Source organism: Dermacentor variabilis, chromosome 5, assembly GCF_050947875.1.
Source record: "Dermacentor variabilis isolate Ectoservices chromosome 5, ASM5094787v1, whole genome shotgun sequence".
Lineage (NCBI taxonomy): Eukaryota > Metazoa > Arthropoda > Arachnida > Ixodida > Ixodidae > Dermacentor > Dermacentor variabilis.
In genome coordinates, this window is record NC_134572.1 from 117755038 (window position 1) to 117771101 (window position 16064).

Here is a 16064-nt window from a genome sequence, read left to right on the forward strand (position 1 = left end):
CCTACCGTCTGATTAGTACAACTGGTTTCTGAGCAACGTCAAAAAACACGAACTTTGACTTTTCGGGATCTCTGCAGATTCCTTGTTTACAGTTAGCCGTTCACATTCAAAACACGCGCCACGCGATGAACAGGGACGAGACAAAGGCCATTATCACGGAGAAGCAACTTATCAGCAAGACTACGCCTGAAATCGCTGGTCAAGCAAACCACTGACAACACGCTCAACAGGACATAAGACAATATGAACAACGCGTACTCTCGAACCCTAGAACGAGTGCTCAAGCATACATAAACGAACCTTGTAATAACCGGCTCGTTGTGAACGTGGGATCTGTACAGATCCCGGGGACCTGTACAGATCCCGAGAAGTCAAACTGTGTTTTTTTGACACTGGTCAGTGACCTGTCGTACTGAAAATGCTCTTACCTGACCAGACAGTGTTACATGGAGCTATTATCATCACGTACACTCTGATTAGACAAGTCTGTCTTGCTGCGAAAGTCGTTACAACGTTCACACTCTTTTGAGAAAGCACGCTCATCTCGCAGCAAAGCGATAACGTGATCAGTGATAATTCTCTCATATCAAATCATTGGCAGAAATTAAAACAATGCAAACATTTTAATATTACTACTCTACTCGAAAAAGCACGGGTACCCTAACCAGCCTCGAGAGAGTGGTAAATGAGCCTCCTTCCTCCAATGTGTGCACGGCCTCCCCCCTCCTCTAATGGATGCCGCAATGAACCAAGTGCATTGCTACGCGCTGCATGTTCCCTTCAACGGCTGAGTGCACAATCGTACACGTCAAGATAGTTCATCAAAAGCAAAAGTGCCAATGAAAATATCTAAACTTTGTCGCATAAATCTTGAAACACTTCTGATTATACCTGTTCTGCAAGTTTGAATACTTCGCTATCTGTAAAAGGTTTTAGTAAAAACTAATTGAAGGTTATACGGCTATGTGTGTGCTCATGGTGTCGGTATGTCGTCATACAGCGCGCTAACTTGTTCCATTGTTTTTCACAATGTTTTACATAGGGCATAAGTCTCATGCTCAAGTTCAAGTTTATTCATCAACGATGCCAGTTTTACAAAGAATTGTATACAAAATTATAGCTACACAGGGAGCTCCAAAGTTAGAAACTGTCATTGGGGTTCCCATACATGAACAAAATGAAAAAAAGAAACGAGATATAGATCAAGCATTGGTTACGGTGACTTTACGGTCAATATGAAAAAAAGAAGGAACAGTGCGAAAAACAAGAAAATATAAAGCTGTTTAGTAAGATAAAAAATTGCAAAGAAATCTTCTGTAATGAACAAGCAATGGAAGTTTACAATACAATACAAATAAGAGTAATATAACATGTAGTATTAAAGCTAAGTCAATTATTATTACAATCACAAAAGTTAGTTGTTATGATCAGCAGAGTTGCTGCATAAAACATTTCTTAACTTGGTTCTTGAATATATGCTCTGTGGGGGGTGATTTAATGGTATGTGGAATAGAATTTCACAGTTTGATTCCCGCGAATGTGGTAGTGAACTTACCAGTTTGTGCGCACTTTAGGTAAAAGACGATTATCGACTTCAGAGAACCTAGTAATGGTAGTATTTACTCAAGTTTCAATGATAAAGCCATCTATATGTGCAATATTACGAAATAACTTATGTATCACGATTGTTAACTTAAACTGAAAGAGCTTATGAAGAGGATGAATGTTTAAACTGCAATAAAGTGGCGTTGCATTGGATAGGAAACGGCTGAAAGCCATGAGGCGAAGCGCCTGATTCTGCAGGCGTTGAAGTTGGCTGAGGTGAGCGAGGTATGTGTTACCCCAGGCTGATACGCAGTAACATAAATGGCTATGGATGTGTGCATGGTAAAGGGAATGGATAATTTGCGGCTGAAAATATCAGTGGCTTTTGATTATGGCACGTATTCCAAAAGAAATCTTACGGACAAGCGACTGCGCATGCGGCTAGATAGGTGCATTTCAAGCATGCTAGACTTGAAATATGTGACATTCTGGTAGCTGATGTTTCTGTCGAGAGATCTCGCATTATGTAAACTTGACAAAACTCATTAAGAATTGAAAATTCCTGATATGTAAAGCCATAGTATGCTTTTATAGTTTCTGAAGGTGCAAAAAATGTGGTGATAAGTTTTCGATTAACAGAATTAATTCCTGCTTGCTTTACAGTTGGCCCTGAAATTTTTGGACTAATACTCGGAACTCTTAAGTTAGAACTTTAAGCTTGGGCTTTCGTGATTCAAGAGCGAAAATAATACTGCCTGTTTCCAAACAGACCTGTCGTTCACCACATTGTAAGCGAATGTGTTTAAATCAGATTGTGCCGGAAAGTTGGCCGATATTTACACGATAAAAAATGTTGAATATACACCCCCTGGCACATTTCCTTTCCTTTTTTATGTGCTGTTGATTGTATCGAATGTAAAATTCAATCATTTATTTTAAATCATTTGAAAAGGACCTGGAAGCCCATTGTGCACAACTAGCAACAAAAAAACCTGCAAGCTTCTTTGCAGATAAAAGCGGCACAGTTCATTTGTGCAAGTGAAGAGATGCTACTTGCATTACGACTGAAAAAGAGTGATTGTTTTCCACTGGGCTTATCTCATAGACAACGTCACAGCAATCACACCGAGATGCAGTGCCTGTAGTGCTGTTGCAACTACGTTTCATACTAAAGACATTGAACAAATGAGTGTTTTGAAAGGAAACTTAGGAGTAGAGTAACTTGATCTAGGTGGTAATGATATATTCACCCAGAGGCACTGACCAAAACTTATGTTTAGTCAGGCACGCGGTTGTTTCGTGCCATGCGTGTCAACCTCGTGTCTTGCTCATGCGAAGCAGCGTATATGGCATCCCTCTCACGCATGTATACCTAAATCAGACTGGCAGATGTTGCAACACATGACCTACAAGAGGATACAAAAACTCATTTGCAGGCGTATTCCAATCCGAGCAAAGAATACATCAAAGAGAGCGAAGCTGCATATAAGTAACGTCTCAAACTCTTCCGAAGAACCAAGTTGGCTGCGCTTAGATTCATCACCGGCGCCACCTGCTCGTGCTCACCAACGCCCTGGTCATACGGCCGCTTCGTGGCTCCAACGCCATCACGTTTCGCCACCGCACATGTACAAGCCCCTACCTGGCATCCAAAGTGGATACGGCAAAATGCGACGGGAGAAGCAACAGCTACGGATTACTGGATAAACAAAAAGTCGCAGTTTGGCCCGAAAAGCAAAGCATTGATTGCGGTTATTAGACAGCTATTCGAAGTAAGGTTAGCAGTTTTATCGGCCCTATGACATTCGCTCACTAACTAAATTAAAGAGTGCGTCATCACGCGCGCACAGGCAAACACGAGCACATCTCACTCGATGACCGCGGACATGTGCTGCAAGAGCGCTGACGTGATGAGGAGCGGCGGCAACAGCCACCGAATTACCCTTCGTGCTGCCTCTCATTTCAACACGAACCAGGCGTGGAGAACACAAAGCACTCGAAGCTATTAGCTATTTCGGATTGCCTACCCTATGCACCCACTATAGATTAACTCCAAGAAAGGGGGCGCGCGGCCGCGTCATGAGCAGCCGCGGCCGGAGTAGAAAAGGAGACGCTGCTAACCTGCCCCCCCCCCTCCCCGCCATGACCCGCGCACACCTCCCGCTCCCCCTCCTTGGTGCGCGAGAAGGCAGTGCGCTTCCTCCTCGCATGTACTCTTTCCTGGCGCGCGCGAGATCAAGCCACCGTCGTTCCAACACCTAGAGGGTGTTGGTCGTTCTCGGCTCGCCCTCGCGCGCTTTCCCTCGCACCTACGCCATACGGCACGGGGTCGCTATGTTATCGCACTTTCAGACTTTATGCGGAACCTCTCGGCGGCGACAACGGCGGAAATTCGCCTGGAGTGTATCTATAATTGTTATCGCAATAAAACGCGCAAACGCGAGGTAATATTGATTTCTTTATTTGTTTTTACTTTTCAAAGAAAGTTTTGGGCTCCAACATATGTTGCAAGGCATTTATATCTTATATTGACCCCGCCGTCGCCACATCGGCCTCCACTGCCGCACGAAAGCCGTTGCGTAACACTCCTTAACTGCTTTGCTGTTAAACAAACTATGCAAAACACTCTTTCATACAACTACAGTTCTACATTGGCACATAGGTTTCATGTCCCAGGAGGTTATTTTACAAAGCAGAACGGCAATAAATACGTGATTATAACTTTCAAACATTATATACACCGCAATTCTCCTTTTGAAATGCGGTTGAAAGTTGTGCATCTTGAGATGCTCTAAAGTGACGTGGTGAACGCAGAGCACAGGCTCGTTCTTACAAACAACGTTTCCTGAATGAAGGTTCAGTTGTCGGCGCTTGTGTCGTTTTTCGTGTGCCTTCTCTGCGTGGTTGTTGAGTTTGCCCTACGACCGAAAACAGAGAGACACTGGAACATGTCTTCTTCGTTTTGATTTCCACTTGACCTTCTTTCATTGAGGGTATCGCTCTTGCTGCAGGTGACACCGGCCCACTCAGCATCGGTGGATGCCTGTACGTTCTCCCCTGATGGCAAACACCTGGCCACCTACTCCAACGGGGAGAACAAGCTCTGCTTTTGGCAGGTAATGACTGCCACCGTATGCCATCTCTCTCTAGTGCGTCACATTCGTGCAGTGACAGCTTACTGATAACCTTGAAATGAAAAGTGTGGACGGCATACGTAGTAATTAATTATCAAATATATCTATAAGAATCTGAGGTTACTACCAATAAATACCAAAAGCTACCTGCCGATTCCAATTTCGCATTTCGCCCCCGTCGGAATGCGGCCGCCGTGGCCGGGATTCGATCCCGCGACCTCGCGCTTATCAGCCCAACACCATAGCCACTAAGCAACCACGGCGGGTTACCTACGAACTTTCGGCACAAGCATGGGAACACCATTCGCTCCCACGTATGCCAACATGTTCATGGGACAGCTTGAAGCAAACCTGATAAAATCATACCCTTTCAAACCCAGCGCCTACTTGCGTTAAACTGACGACATATTCATAATATGGGAACACGGCACAAACACGCTAAACGACCTAATTAGCCTCGCGACGGTCTACATAGAAAATTGAAAACTGAGAACGACACTTTACCGGAAGCCTACGGATAGCTAACAGCATTTAGACTACAGGATTCATCACCCGCGACACTGCAAGCAAGTAATTTTTGCCGGACAAGCGAAACGAACAAGGAGAATCTGTAGTGAAGAAAACGATTATACCTGCCACCTAAATGATCCTAAAGTAACGCTAGCGGTAAGAACCTATCCACAAATACCTCTCGACCGGGCTTATGACGTCGTGAAAGGATCGGACAGGCAGTCGGAATTAGCTAAGAAACAACCTACACCAGAATTCGAGAGACCGCCAGCCTTTATAACAAAATATTCTAATGTCCTCCCAAACATAAACAGCATTCTACGAAAATACCACCCAATATTATCAAGTAACGAGCGTCTGAGAAAAGCGTTCCCGGATGTACCAAGAGTCACCTATGGCCGCAACAGAAATTTTAAAGACATGTTAGTGCATTCAAAAGTCAGCCAACATCATTCCTAATAATAAGAGCCGCAGGCGCAAAACCTGTAACCACCTTCAAAGTGACGTTAAAATTAAAAGAACCACAAATAGCTCTACAAGCGAAGTGAAAACTAGCTTTACTTGCAGTAGTTCCGATGTAATTTATATGCTTCAATGTTCTTTCTGTTAGAAACAATATAGCGCTGAAACGGTACAATCAATGAATGTCAGGTTAAACGGACATCCTGCTGAGACAACTCAAAACTTCCCAAAGCCGTCGCCGAGCATTTCAACCAACCAGATCATAACTTTGATGAACTTAAACTTGACATAATGCAGTCGAATTTCCGCCCAGCGCGAGGCAGAAAATACAGAAAATCATATGTCATCCATAAGTTCAAGGCATTGCAACCAACAACCGTTAACGTTTCTGAGGAAGCTTTAGAATCTATTGGCTATGTTAAATTTCAAACTACAGGCAACATCACTTAGTTAATTTTCATTAAGTTGCTTAGTTCTTTTTTTTATTGGATTGTCAATAATATTCCAATCTCCCTCTTCTTTGACTCATACCTCTCGTTCTTCATTTATATATTTATTGATTTTTTTTTCACGAGCAGCATTTTCTGCCGCTAATTTTATTCTCTTTCAGAGACGATAGCTCACTGACCTCCAGTGGAGTAGATTTATTTATTTATTTATTTGCGATACTGCCAGTCTCAGTGAGACCAAAGCAGGTGGGCATTGTAATAGACAGTTTTACAAAAAGAAACAAACAGGTCATGCTACTTGGTGCAGTAAATAATCCCTCCCCCCTCCTGCCCCCGTCATCAAGGCCACTTCCCCGAAAAGAGGAACCCACAGTGACACGTCAACCGGCTGACACACGGCGCTACCTCACATTCCTCCACCGACGCTCAGCAGCAGAACTGTCTTTTTAATTCTACACCCTCACCGCTATTCATACCCTCTGTCAATGCCTCGCCCACCCGTCTTACCGTCTCCCCCTTTTAGAGGAACCAACCCCACCAGAAGAACCGTACCTATATATACTGTACGAAAGAGAGCGTATGTCGCCTTGAAAAAGACGAGTCCACTTGTCGAAACATTGGCTCCTGCTTTCACTTTGTTCTCGTTTAGCTCTTCCTCCAGAATTTCCATCTCCCGCATCCCCCTTGTTTTCCCTGTTTTCCCCAAATAAGAGTGAAACAAAAAGGAATGTTGCGAGGGACCCTATACCGTAAAGCTATTCCAATCTATTTTCGTTCCAATCTCCTGACGTGAATTTTACGTAACCACCGACGCAAGCATCAGGCAGTGACTCGCGGCGTTGTTTGAACAGGCCAATGAAGCGCTCTTCTCGTTTACAGGAGGTCACTTATGTTTGTTTTCAAAGCGAACAGCATTACGTTACTTGACAGTTTTTATAGCGAAGCTCTACATGGTTACGTTCTGGAAAAAATTGCGTGCGTTTACCAAGCCGCTTAGATAGGGAATTTATCCTCATACGTGGGCCGATCCCGAAGATAGTGCAATGCCGGGCCGACCCGCGGAGAAGGTGAAGCAGGCTTTAAGCACTCCGCCAACTTGCAAAAGTAAGTTTGATATCTTACGTCCAAATACAATATTACGTCCAAATATCAGATATTAAGCTAAGAAGAGACTACACTTTGGCCCGCGTCGGCCATGTCTACGTTCGCACCGCCCTCTCTTTGTCGGCGTTCCAAGCGCTTGTGCATCTCCTTTCTTTTCCTTGCGCTCTTCCGTGGTGGTGGTCCCGTAAGCGTGCTGCCCGCCGAGACTGCGAGGCGGAAAGAAATGCGAACCGCCCATGTAGCCCCGATCCCGTAAACTTGGAACCTTTCACGGGAGCAACGGCCGGGTTTCAGAGGGAGTTTGTGGTGAACCAATTTGGTGTAGCCCGAGTTGTGTGCGACCGCTTGTGGTTTTCAAGTGACCTCACAACCATTACTGCAGTGCGGGACGTCAACCAACGCACGATCGCCTTGCAGTGTGCGCCCTCGGAGTGCGGTGAGGTGCGTGTCTGTTCAAAGTGTCGGGATTCGTTAGTAAAAGGTGTCGTGCCGCGTTTCGCAACAATACATGGTTATGTATACCCCCCGGTGCCTCGTCGTCATCCGAGGCTCAACAGCGTGGATGAGCGACTGGTCGCACCTCGCCTTCCAATAACGTGCATACCGCGTTTGACACACGGCAATGGACAGTGGCAATGGACACGGCAATGGACAGCGTTAAGGGGCCCACATACACAGCTTCGCTGGTCATTCGCCTTCAGAATGGAATGGCACTGAATATTTTTTTTCTTTTCTAATTGGCTCACCAGAAGCGTGGAGTATGTACAAATGGCGAGGGTTTCGGTGGGAATGGGCTAGCGCACTTAAAGCAGATAACCGGACGAGTAGGGTATGCGCCGGCGTTGGCGATTGGTCCGCTTCTCCTTGGTGAGTTTTCGGTAGAAAATAGCAGCGGCGTGCAACGGCAGGATAATAATGCCGCTAAAACGAATCCTCCACGAATAAGAGTTGGCAGAGTGATTTCGTGTACGTGCCGAAGGGGCTCGACAAGGTTATACTGCCAGGCGATTTTTTTTTATTCTACGCAAATAAGCCACTCTCCCCGGTAGCTCCGAGTAGCCAGTGCTAGAGGGATATACTTATTTTGGAAAGGGACAATCTCCGGCTATTCCTTAAAAAATGCACTTTTGTTCGGCATACTGATGCATCTTTAATACGTACACTCCGCTTTGACGCGGAGAGCTTTCGCGGTTTTGTGACGTCGCAGGACAGACAGGCGAAGTGGACGCAGCCCGAAAACTTTTGGCCAATAGCGGAGGGCTGATGGTGAAAAGGCCGTAGAATCTGAAATAATCATGTCTTTTGTTCAGTGTAATCGCGCATAATCAGCATGTACAGATGACGAGTTCTCGCGGTTTTTCTGGCGTCGCTTGACAGACAAGCTGTCTGGATGGGGAGGTTCGACCAATCGTGGAGGGCTGATTGCAGAAATGGAATAGAAAAGTTTGGAATAGCTTTACGTTACAGCACCCCAGCTCTCAGACCAGAATATCTGCAAGTGTGTGGGCATGTTTCTTTAACAAATTTCTTGCGTATATAATTTGCGCCACTACCGTTATGACAATACAGTTTTTACGTTTTACATTTTGCTATTTCCTTCCCTAAATAAATACATGCGGGCAGTCTTTCAAAGAGCCGAAAAGGCGGTATGGTACGAAATAATTGGTGCCGATAATTGCCGTATCTTCAACGAAAATAAGTGCCGATAAATGCCTGCCGAATTTCAAAAAGAAATAGATGCCGAAAAATCTAATCCCTAGATATATAACTAATTAAATTTAAAATTTTGTTAGTCATGCTTTACATGAATGGGTTGTTTCCGGCTACAATGAAAGCATATATATAAATAGGAGATTCACAGCAATACTGGTTATAGTGAAGATATTTGTTCGCTGCAACTCAGAATGTGTATTCTGGTAAAATTTCTGAATTCCCATCAAGATCAACTTTCGACGGCAGTTATTGGACTGCAGGATTGGTATTGTAGCATTGTGATTGCGCTGCTTTTGTACAGGACCTCATCGGAAACTCCTTTTCATCATTATCAGCATTTTTATACTGAACGTCCGATTTAACTCAGACATGTTAGTGTAAGATGTGACATTGTGATAAAGAAACTGGGACTCTATTCAAAGGCATTCCCCCAGTACTGACCTATGGAGCCGAAATTTTGAAGGTAACAAAGAACCTTAAGATAAGAACTGCACAGTGTGTGATGGAACAAGAAATTACAGTTGTAACATTAAATTTTCCCTAAACCGATAATTCGATAAAGGACGATAATTTAACACGATAATCTGATAATTCAAAGGACATTCACGCGCTCCTCTCCGTAATTTTCTTATTCCTTCTTTGCACGTCGCCACACCGGCAGAGTCACGCACGAGAACATCACTACACACACACACACACACATACACACACACACACACACACACACACACACACACACACACACACACACACACACACACACACACACACACACACACACACACACACACACACACACACACACACACGCGCGCGCGCGCGCGCGCGCGCGCGCGCGCACACACACGCACGCACGCACGCGCACACACACACACAAACACACACACACACACACGCACACACACGCACACACGCACACACACACAATCTCAGTTTACCATTTGTGTCGCGCTAACGGGAACGACACCATAGCCGTCGTGTCACCCTCGTTAGCGCGATACAAATGATAAAGCGTGAATAAATTAGCCCAGAACTATGGTTTTCACCTATTTTTATGTTTCACCAAGCACATTTTCTGTGAAGTGCCAAAAATTTGCGAAGTCGAGAAGATTTTCCCAGGGCAGACAGACAATACTGACTGAATAGAAGACTATGTACCTCGCTGCTTCAGTGCATGCTGGTGCATCCTTCGGCTTGTGACTGGTTTTACTGCCAAGCAAAGGTTTTAGCTCAACTCTCCTGCCTTCGCCTCCAGTTTTTTCGCTCTAATACACCATCGGTTATCTGTCCACATTCACCCTGTAATCCACACTGCCATCTTTCACACTCTTGAAGGGCCCTTAAAGCACTCTGAGTTCGAAGGCGAGCTAGTGGTTTCTTTCTCGTCTTCGCTGCCCTCCCCCACGGGCGCCCTCCTCTCCAATACTTTTTTTTGGGAAACGCGTGGTCACTGTGTCAGTACCGAACGTCACGTTGGCACTTTTATTGCTTAAAAAACTCATTAACTTCCGCTCATCAGGACCCGGCGCCTTTTCGCTACATAATGCGTTCAAAGCGACAGGCAAAAACTAGACAGGTGGTGCCTTAATCAGAGGTTCTGTGGATATAATCATACAGTGTTTACAGCTATGTCTAGGGTCACCTGGACGTCCGTGTACATGACTGTGGCTGCAAACCATTGTTCAAAGATTGTTTTGTATTGGCGAGAACTGCGGTGTGTGGAGATACTGCAGTCAGGTGGCATAGGTATGGTGCAGACAAGGAGCTTGCATTTCTTTCAAAATCACCAAGGCACAACAAGTGACTGTGTGCGTTTATTGGTTCTGCACGTGCCAATGTATATCGACTTCTAGATCTCTTCATTGGGTTTACTTTTTAATTTCATCAATTTATATGCGTACATATGCGCTCGATTCAAATACAGATTAACTGGAACACGGAACTGTGTCTACGTTTCAGTGTTCTCGTAGTTTGTTTCCTTTCTGCACTGAATGCCTGCTATAGACTTGCTACTAAAAGTCACCCTAGTCAGCACTATCTCGCGTGGTGAACTTACATTGAGCTGATGACGATGACATGTTGCATCATCGCTTACAAGCAACCTCTGTCCTCTGTCGCGTTTCAGCACCAATGGTGTGAGAGAACTGGAGCGGTTTGTCGTTATTTTAAGGGTAAATGATTTCACCCTACTTCTCCATAGGCGGCAGCTGCTTTGTGGTTTTCCGTTAGGTATACACAAGTGTATCTTCCTCTATACTTGTGTGTGCCTACCGGACCACGACAAAACTGCTGCCACCTATGGAGAACTAGGGTGAAAGCCGTTACCCTTAAAATAACGACAAACCATGCGAGTTCTCACACACCATTGGTGCTGAACGCGGCAGTGGACAGAGGTTGTCTGTGCTCTAGGAAGCAGTGTTGGTCCTTTGCGGTGATAGCAGATGGTTTGGTTATGAAAAGGCACAGGAACCAAAAGATTCATATTTCACACGTCAACTATTCCACTTTTATTGATTGCCAAGTTCTTTTCTTTTTTGTCAACAGCAAACACCCCAAATCCGAAAAGCACGCTGAAGGAACTCGGCCTAAGTAGCGCCACAGCCATATTGTTCCAACGACGGCCACTTCTCTTTACTTTCCGGAATATTATTACATATTATGCAGAAGGCTATGATATCATTACTCAGTCAAGTTGCCAATGATAAGTGCAACAGTGTCGCGTGATAGTCACAGGTATTGGCAACAAGGCTATGCTGATAAGCAGTAGGAGCAAGGAACCGTTGGTAGACTGTCTCATGTTTACGTTCTTTGCTGAACACGAAGGTACAAATGGTGCTTGTGCAACGATTGTGATCGAGGCATTGATGAAAAAACATACTTTGTTACACGTACAAAGTCAGTACTTTTGGGGAATTATAGTTATCTTCTGCAAAATTTATGTCTGGCTAATGGAAATAATAAAATGTAATGTATGTTCGACACTGAGGTATTTTCCCCAAACTTAGCTGATCATCGGCAATACTGATCGTGTTTTGAACCTCGATGAACGAAACTCGGATATAACAAATTATTGAATATAATAAAGTAGACGTTAATGTTTTTCAACGATATCAGCATGTAGCGAATCTGTGCTTACAATATTAGGATATAACTAAGGTATTGTCATGTGACATGCAACTTGTTTATAACGAGCTTCAGCTGTATTTACATTTCAGCACATTTATCTTTCACTAGCAACTTATTATTATTATTATTATTATTATTATTATTATTATTATTATTATTATTATTATTATTATTATTATTATTATTATTATTATATAGCAATAAAACAACACACGTCTAGTACAGGCTGAACCTTTGACACAAACACACGCTTCCTCTGCCCTTAGCCAGCATTTTAATTTTCACTGGCAGCCCTGTCTTCCAAATATTTGCAGGCAGAGTTTCAAAAGTGTAACACACGAGTCTGTATCCACTCCCGATTTTACTAAGTGCCCCTTTTCAGATACACATGTTTATGTCTCCTTGTCCTGAGCCAGCACAGTAATACCACGAAAGTTCTAAGCTGGCATCGGTCCGTTTCCGTTCAACATAACAAACAGCACAGATGGGAGGACAAGAGGTATGCTAATTGCGAGACGGGAGAATTTATTGCAGTGGCAATTATACGTACGTTCAAGGCACATTTCCTCCATCGTCGTTGCCGTGCCGTCAGGATATTGACAACGCGGGTGGCTTGCACGCGTATGCGAGTTAGTATTTGGTGGCAAAAACAATGAATCCGAGTGGATCCATGACGCACCTTCATACTCGGCTCATATTGGATCTGCAGTAAAGCCAGGTCATCGCTCTATTTCCCGCTTCCGACATATTGCGTGCACAAAATACTGGCAGTTCTGCTGTGCAGTTGTGTGCAGTCCGAGCCGACCATACAGTAAGCTTCAACCTACAAACGTTGATGGTTTTCCTTCAGTACCAACACCATCGTGCACCATCAAGGTGCGACGGTATTGGGCGCACTCATCGTGACAACATTTTGAGATGCCTGGTAGCTGCCAGGACACTGTTTCTGCTGCATAACAACAGTTACCTCGCGTGTTCTGCCCTGCCATCATGTTTCCCTCACGTACGGAACAATACCGAAGAGCTCCCCCCAAACGCTATGCTAAACCTTTCAATTTCAATACTTCGCTCATTGGGTGAAACTGCCAATTTTATTTGGAGATGCTCAGTATATATCAAAAATGACAAAAGTGTGGATGCAAAAGTACAATGCTAAGTGAATTGCTTGGCCGGCTTTTCCTAGCGTGCCAGTGTATATCAACTCTATAGATTTATAGCTCTGAGCAAAAAATTATTTGATAGCCAGCACATCTGTCCCGTACACGTATCTCTTGTCTTGCCGTCTGCACAGTTTGGCCATGCAGAACAGCGGTATTGTTTGCCAACTGTGCATTTTTTTTCTGCTGCAGACTGCAGCCGGTCTGTTTGGGCTGGGCAACGCACAGCCGCGTTGCCTGCGCACCCACACAACACCCCAACTGCCGGACAGCGTGGTTGCCAACCCACTCAAGATGGCGCGCCTAGTGTGGGTCACCAGCCGCATTGTCATCCTCATGGTAGCCGACGGCACCGAGCATCGTTTCACCCTCAGCTAATCCACTTGGTCCTCTTCGCCGGAAATACCGAAATACATATATTCACCCCCACCATTCAATTAAATTAAAGTCGATACAACTTATTCTTCCATGTTACATCACGAAGAACACGCACATTGTGTTTACGATTCGTTTCGTTGCGATTAAAATGGCTGCGCCGGCGCATCGTGATGCGCTTGTTTGTCGTGCTGCCGCTAGGGTGTGTTACTTCCCGAGAAAAAAAAAACGTCAAAAGTGCAAAGCATCTTCTTTGTGTACCCCGAACACTCACTGCTGTATGTCACCACAGATTGTCACGTCGCACCTTGTGCCTTGTACCTACTAGCCGCCTACGATTTGAATTGCTGAACGACTTCGCCAAGACCCCACCACATTAAATGCATTGTATATCGCTGCTGGTTATGTCTATTCTCTGCTTATAACAAGTATGTTTCTGCGAATGAATTACTGCATAAGGTGCGCAAATGGCTGGGGTTGCCTGCCATGCCTGCACACACGCAGAAAAGGCCGATGGGTTGTACTGCAGGCTCGACAGTATAGAAAAATAAGGTCGCATCTCTCTGTGTGGACTTGTGTCTGCGCCCTTGCAGAGTCACTGTGTCAATCATGTTTTGGGTCTCTTAGTGGATATAATCTCATGGCATTGTGTGAGAACACATATCACTAGATGACCGCGGACACTCGCTGTCAACACGCTGGCGTGAGGAAGGGCGGCAGCAGCAGCAAGCGAATTGCCCTTCGTGCTGCTTCTCGCTTCAACGCAAACTAAGCCGCGAGAAGGCAGCGCGCACGAAGCCATCAGCCCTCGGCGCCGCCCTGCACTCATTACTCGCCGCATATCACTTTTTAAGATAGGACCCACTCGGCACTATCTTGAAACGCCCCCCCCCCTTCTGCCTTTCGCACGATGGAAAACGGCGCGCTCCCTCCCACCTTCCTCCCTTGTGCGTGCGAGACTGAGCCATCATCTTTCTCGGCTCACCCTCGCACGCTTTCACTAGCACCCACAGCATACAGCGCGCGGCCACGATGTTATCGCGCTTGGACTTTATACGGAACATCACGTCGACGACGACGCCGGGAATGCGCATAGACTGTCCATATAATTGATATCGTAATAAAATTATGTGGATCCGCCTCAATGTGGGAATCAATGTAAGTGAAGCTTTCTGAGCTGTTTGCTGGCTTTGATTGATGCTAATTCGCGCTTCTAATGCGAGAGTCGCGAGTTAACGTTACCTTGCGTGCGCCACTACTGTTTATCTGTATAGTAAACAAAATGGACACCGACACGTGCTTGTTTGCGGCGTTGGTGTGCGCCATTTTTCGTAGCCTGCGAGACTGAGCCATGCACCAGGCTTCTCGGCTCAACCTCGCACGCTTTCACTCGCACCGGCAGCATACGGCGCGCGGCCACGGTGTTAGCGCGCTTGGACTCTATACGGAACATCACGGTAACGGAGAAGACGACGCCGATGACGTCGGCGTAGATGCGCCTGGAGTGTCCATATAATTGCTCTCACAATAATAAAACATTGTGCACGGGAAACTCTGCCATAAACTCTAAGCTTGTTTCCCCACAGCACGACTTAGTCTGTGGGGAAACAAACTCATTGTATGTATTCTGAGTATTTCCAGGCGTTTTAATGTGACAGCCTTTAAAAGCCCGGAATCAAGTTAGTCGTGTCAGACCGACTGTCCAACCAGTGTTTTTCTGCGCTGCGAGGACATTGCAGCAGTCACCTCGCGAGAGGAAATATTCCCGACGAGGCGGTGGTCCGGGAAGTCTTGTCAAGCGGTGACGTGTTTGCGCAGCTAAGCAATTGTGTGGCTCACAGCAGCCCCTCTCACAATTGACCCCGTGTAGTTCACCGGTTGTGGCTTCACTCTCTCAAAGCTTCCTAACCTAATCTTCGCCTATAACGTGCGAGATTTGCGTCCACTTAAGAGGCGCGAATGATTTTAGTTATACTTCTGAACTGTTAAAAACTAAAGCGGCATCCTTTATTAAACGAAACGAAGCTCCAGTGTGCCTTGAATAGACTCGATGACAGGCCATTTACGGAAGCGATGATCTTGAGAGCCTCTCACAGTTCATTAGCGCAGAAAGCAGTTCGAGCGCTTTTTCACTACCTGAAGGCAACATGAGTGCCCCACTATAGACATCCTACGCCTAAGTTCTCTATCTCTCACTCTTTCACTCCCCATTCCCCTCCCCACGTGTAGGGTAGCAAACTGGACTCAGTCTGGTTAACCTCCCTGCCTTTCCTTCTTCCCTTCTCTCTCTCTCTCTCTCTTGCTGTCACACGGAGAGTCTCGCTTCTTCACTTAGTTCCGTCACGCGGTCTGTAGCTCATGAGCTTTCACTTTGAATTTTTTTATACACTGATAATATTCAAAGCTGGGCATACTCGGTACATTAAGCTATCAAGTAAACACGTTTAAAAAGTGCTTCATTTGGCGATGTCCTTTTGTGTCAAAATTTT

At 45.3% G+C, this 16064-nt stretch overlaps 1 protein-coding gene and 1 non-coding gene across 2 annotated transcripts in view; one reads left to right on the plus strand and one right to left on the minus strand.

Moving 5' to 3' along the window:
- Positions 1-14030, plus strand: part of LOC142583100 (WD repeat-containing protein 7-like) — a 126155-nt gene extending 112125 nt beyond the window's left edge. Inside the window, exons 30-31 of the mRNA XM_075693404.1 lie at positions 4557-4661; positions 13393-14030. Coding sequence (XP_075549519.1) covers positions 4557-4661; positions 13393-13578 — 291 coding nt within the window. The 3' untranslated portion in view covers positions 13579-14030. The remainder of the gene's footprint in view (positions 1-4556; positions 4662-13392) is intronic.
- LOC142583782 (U2 spliceosomal RNA) lies at positions 7114-7297 on the minus strand. Its single transcript, XR_012828654.1, has one exon. It is a non-coding gene; the product is annotated as a U2 spliceosomal RNA (small nuclear RNA).
- Positions 14031-16064: the final 2034 nt, after the last annotated feature.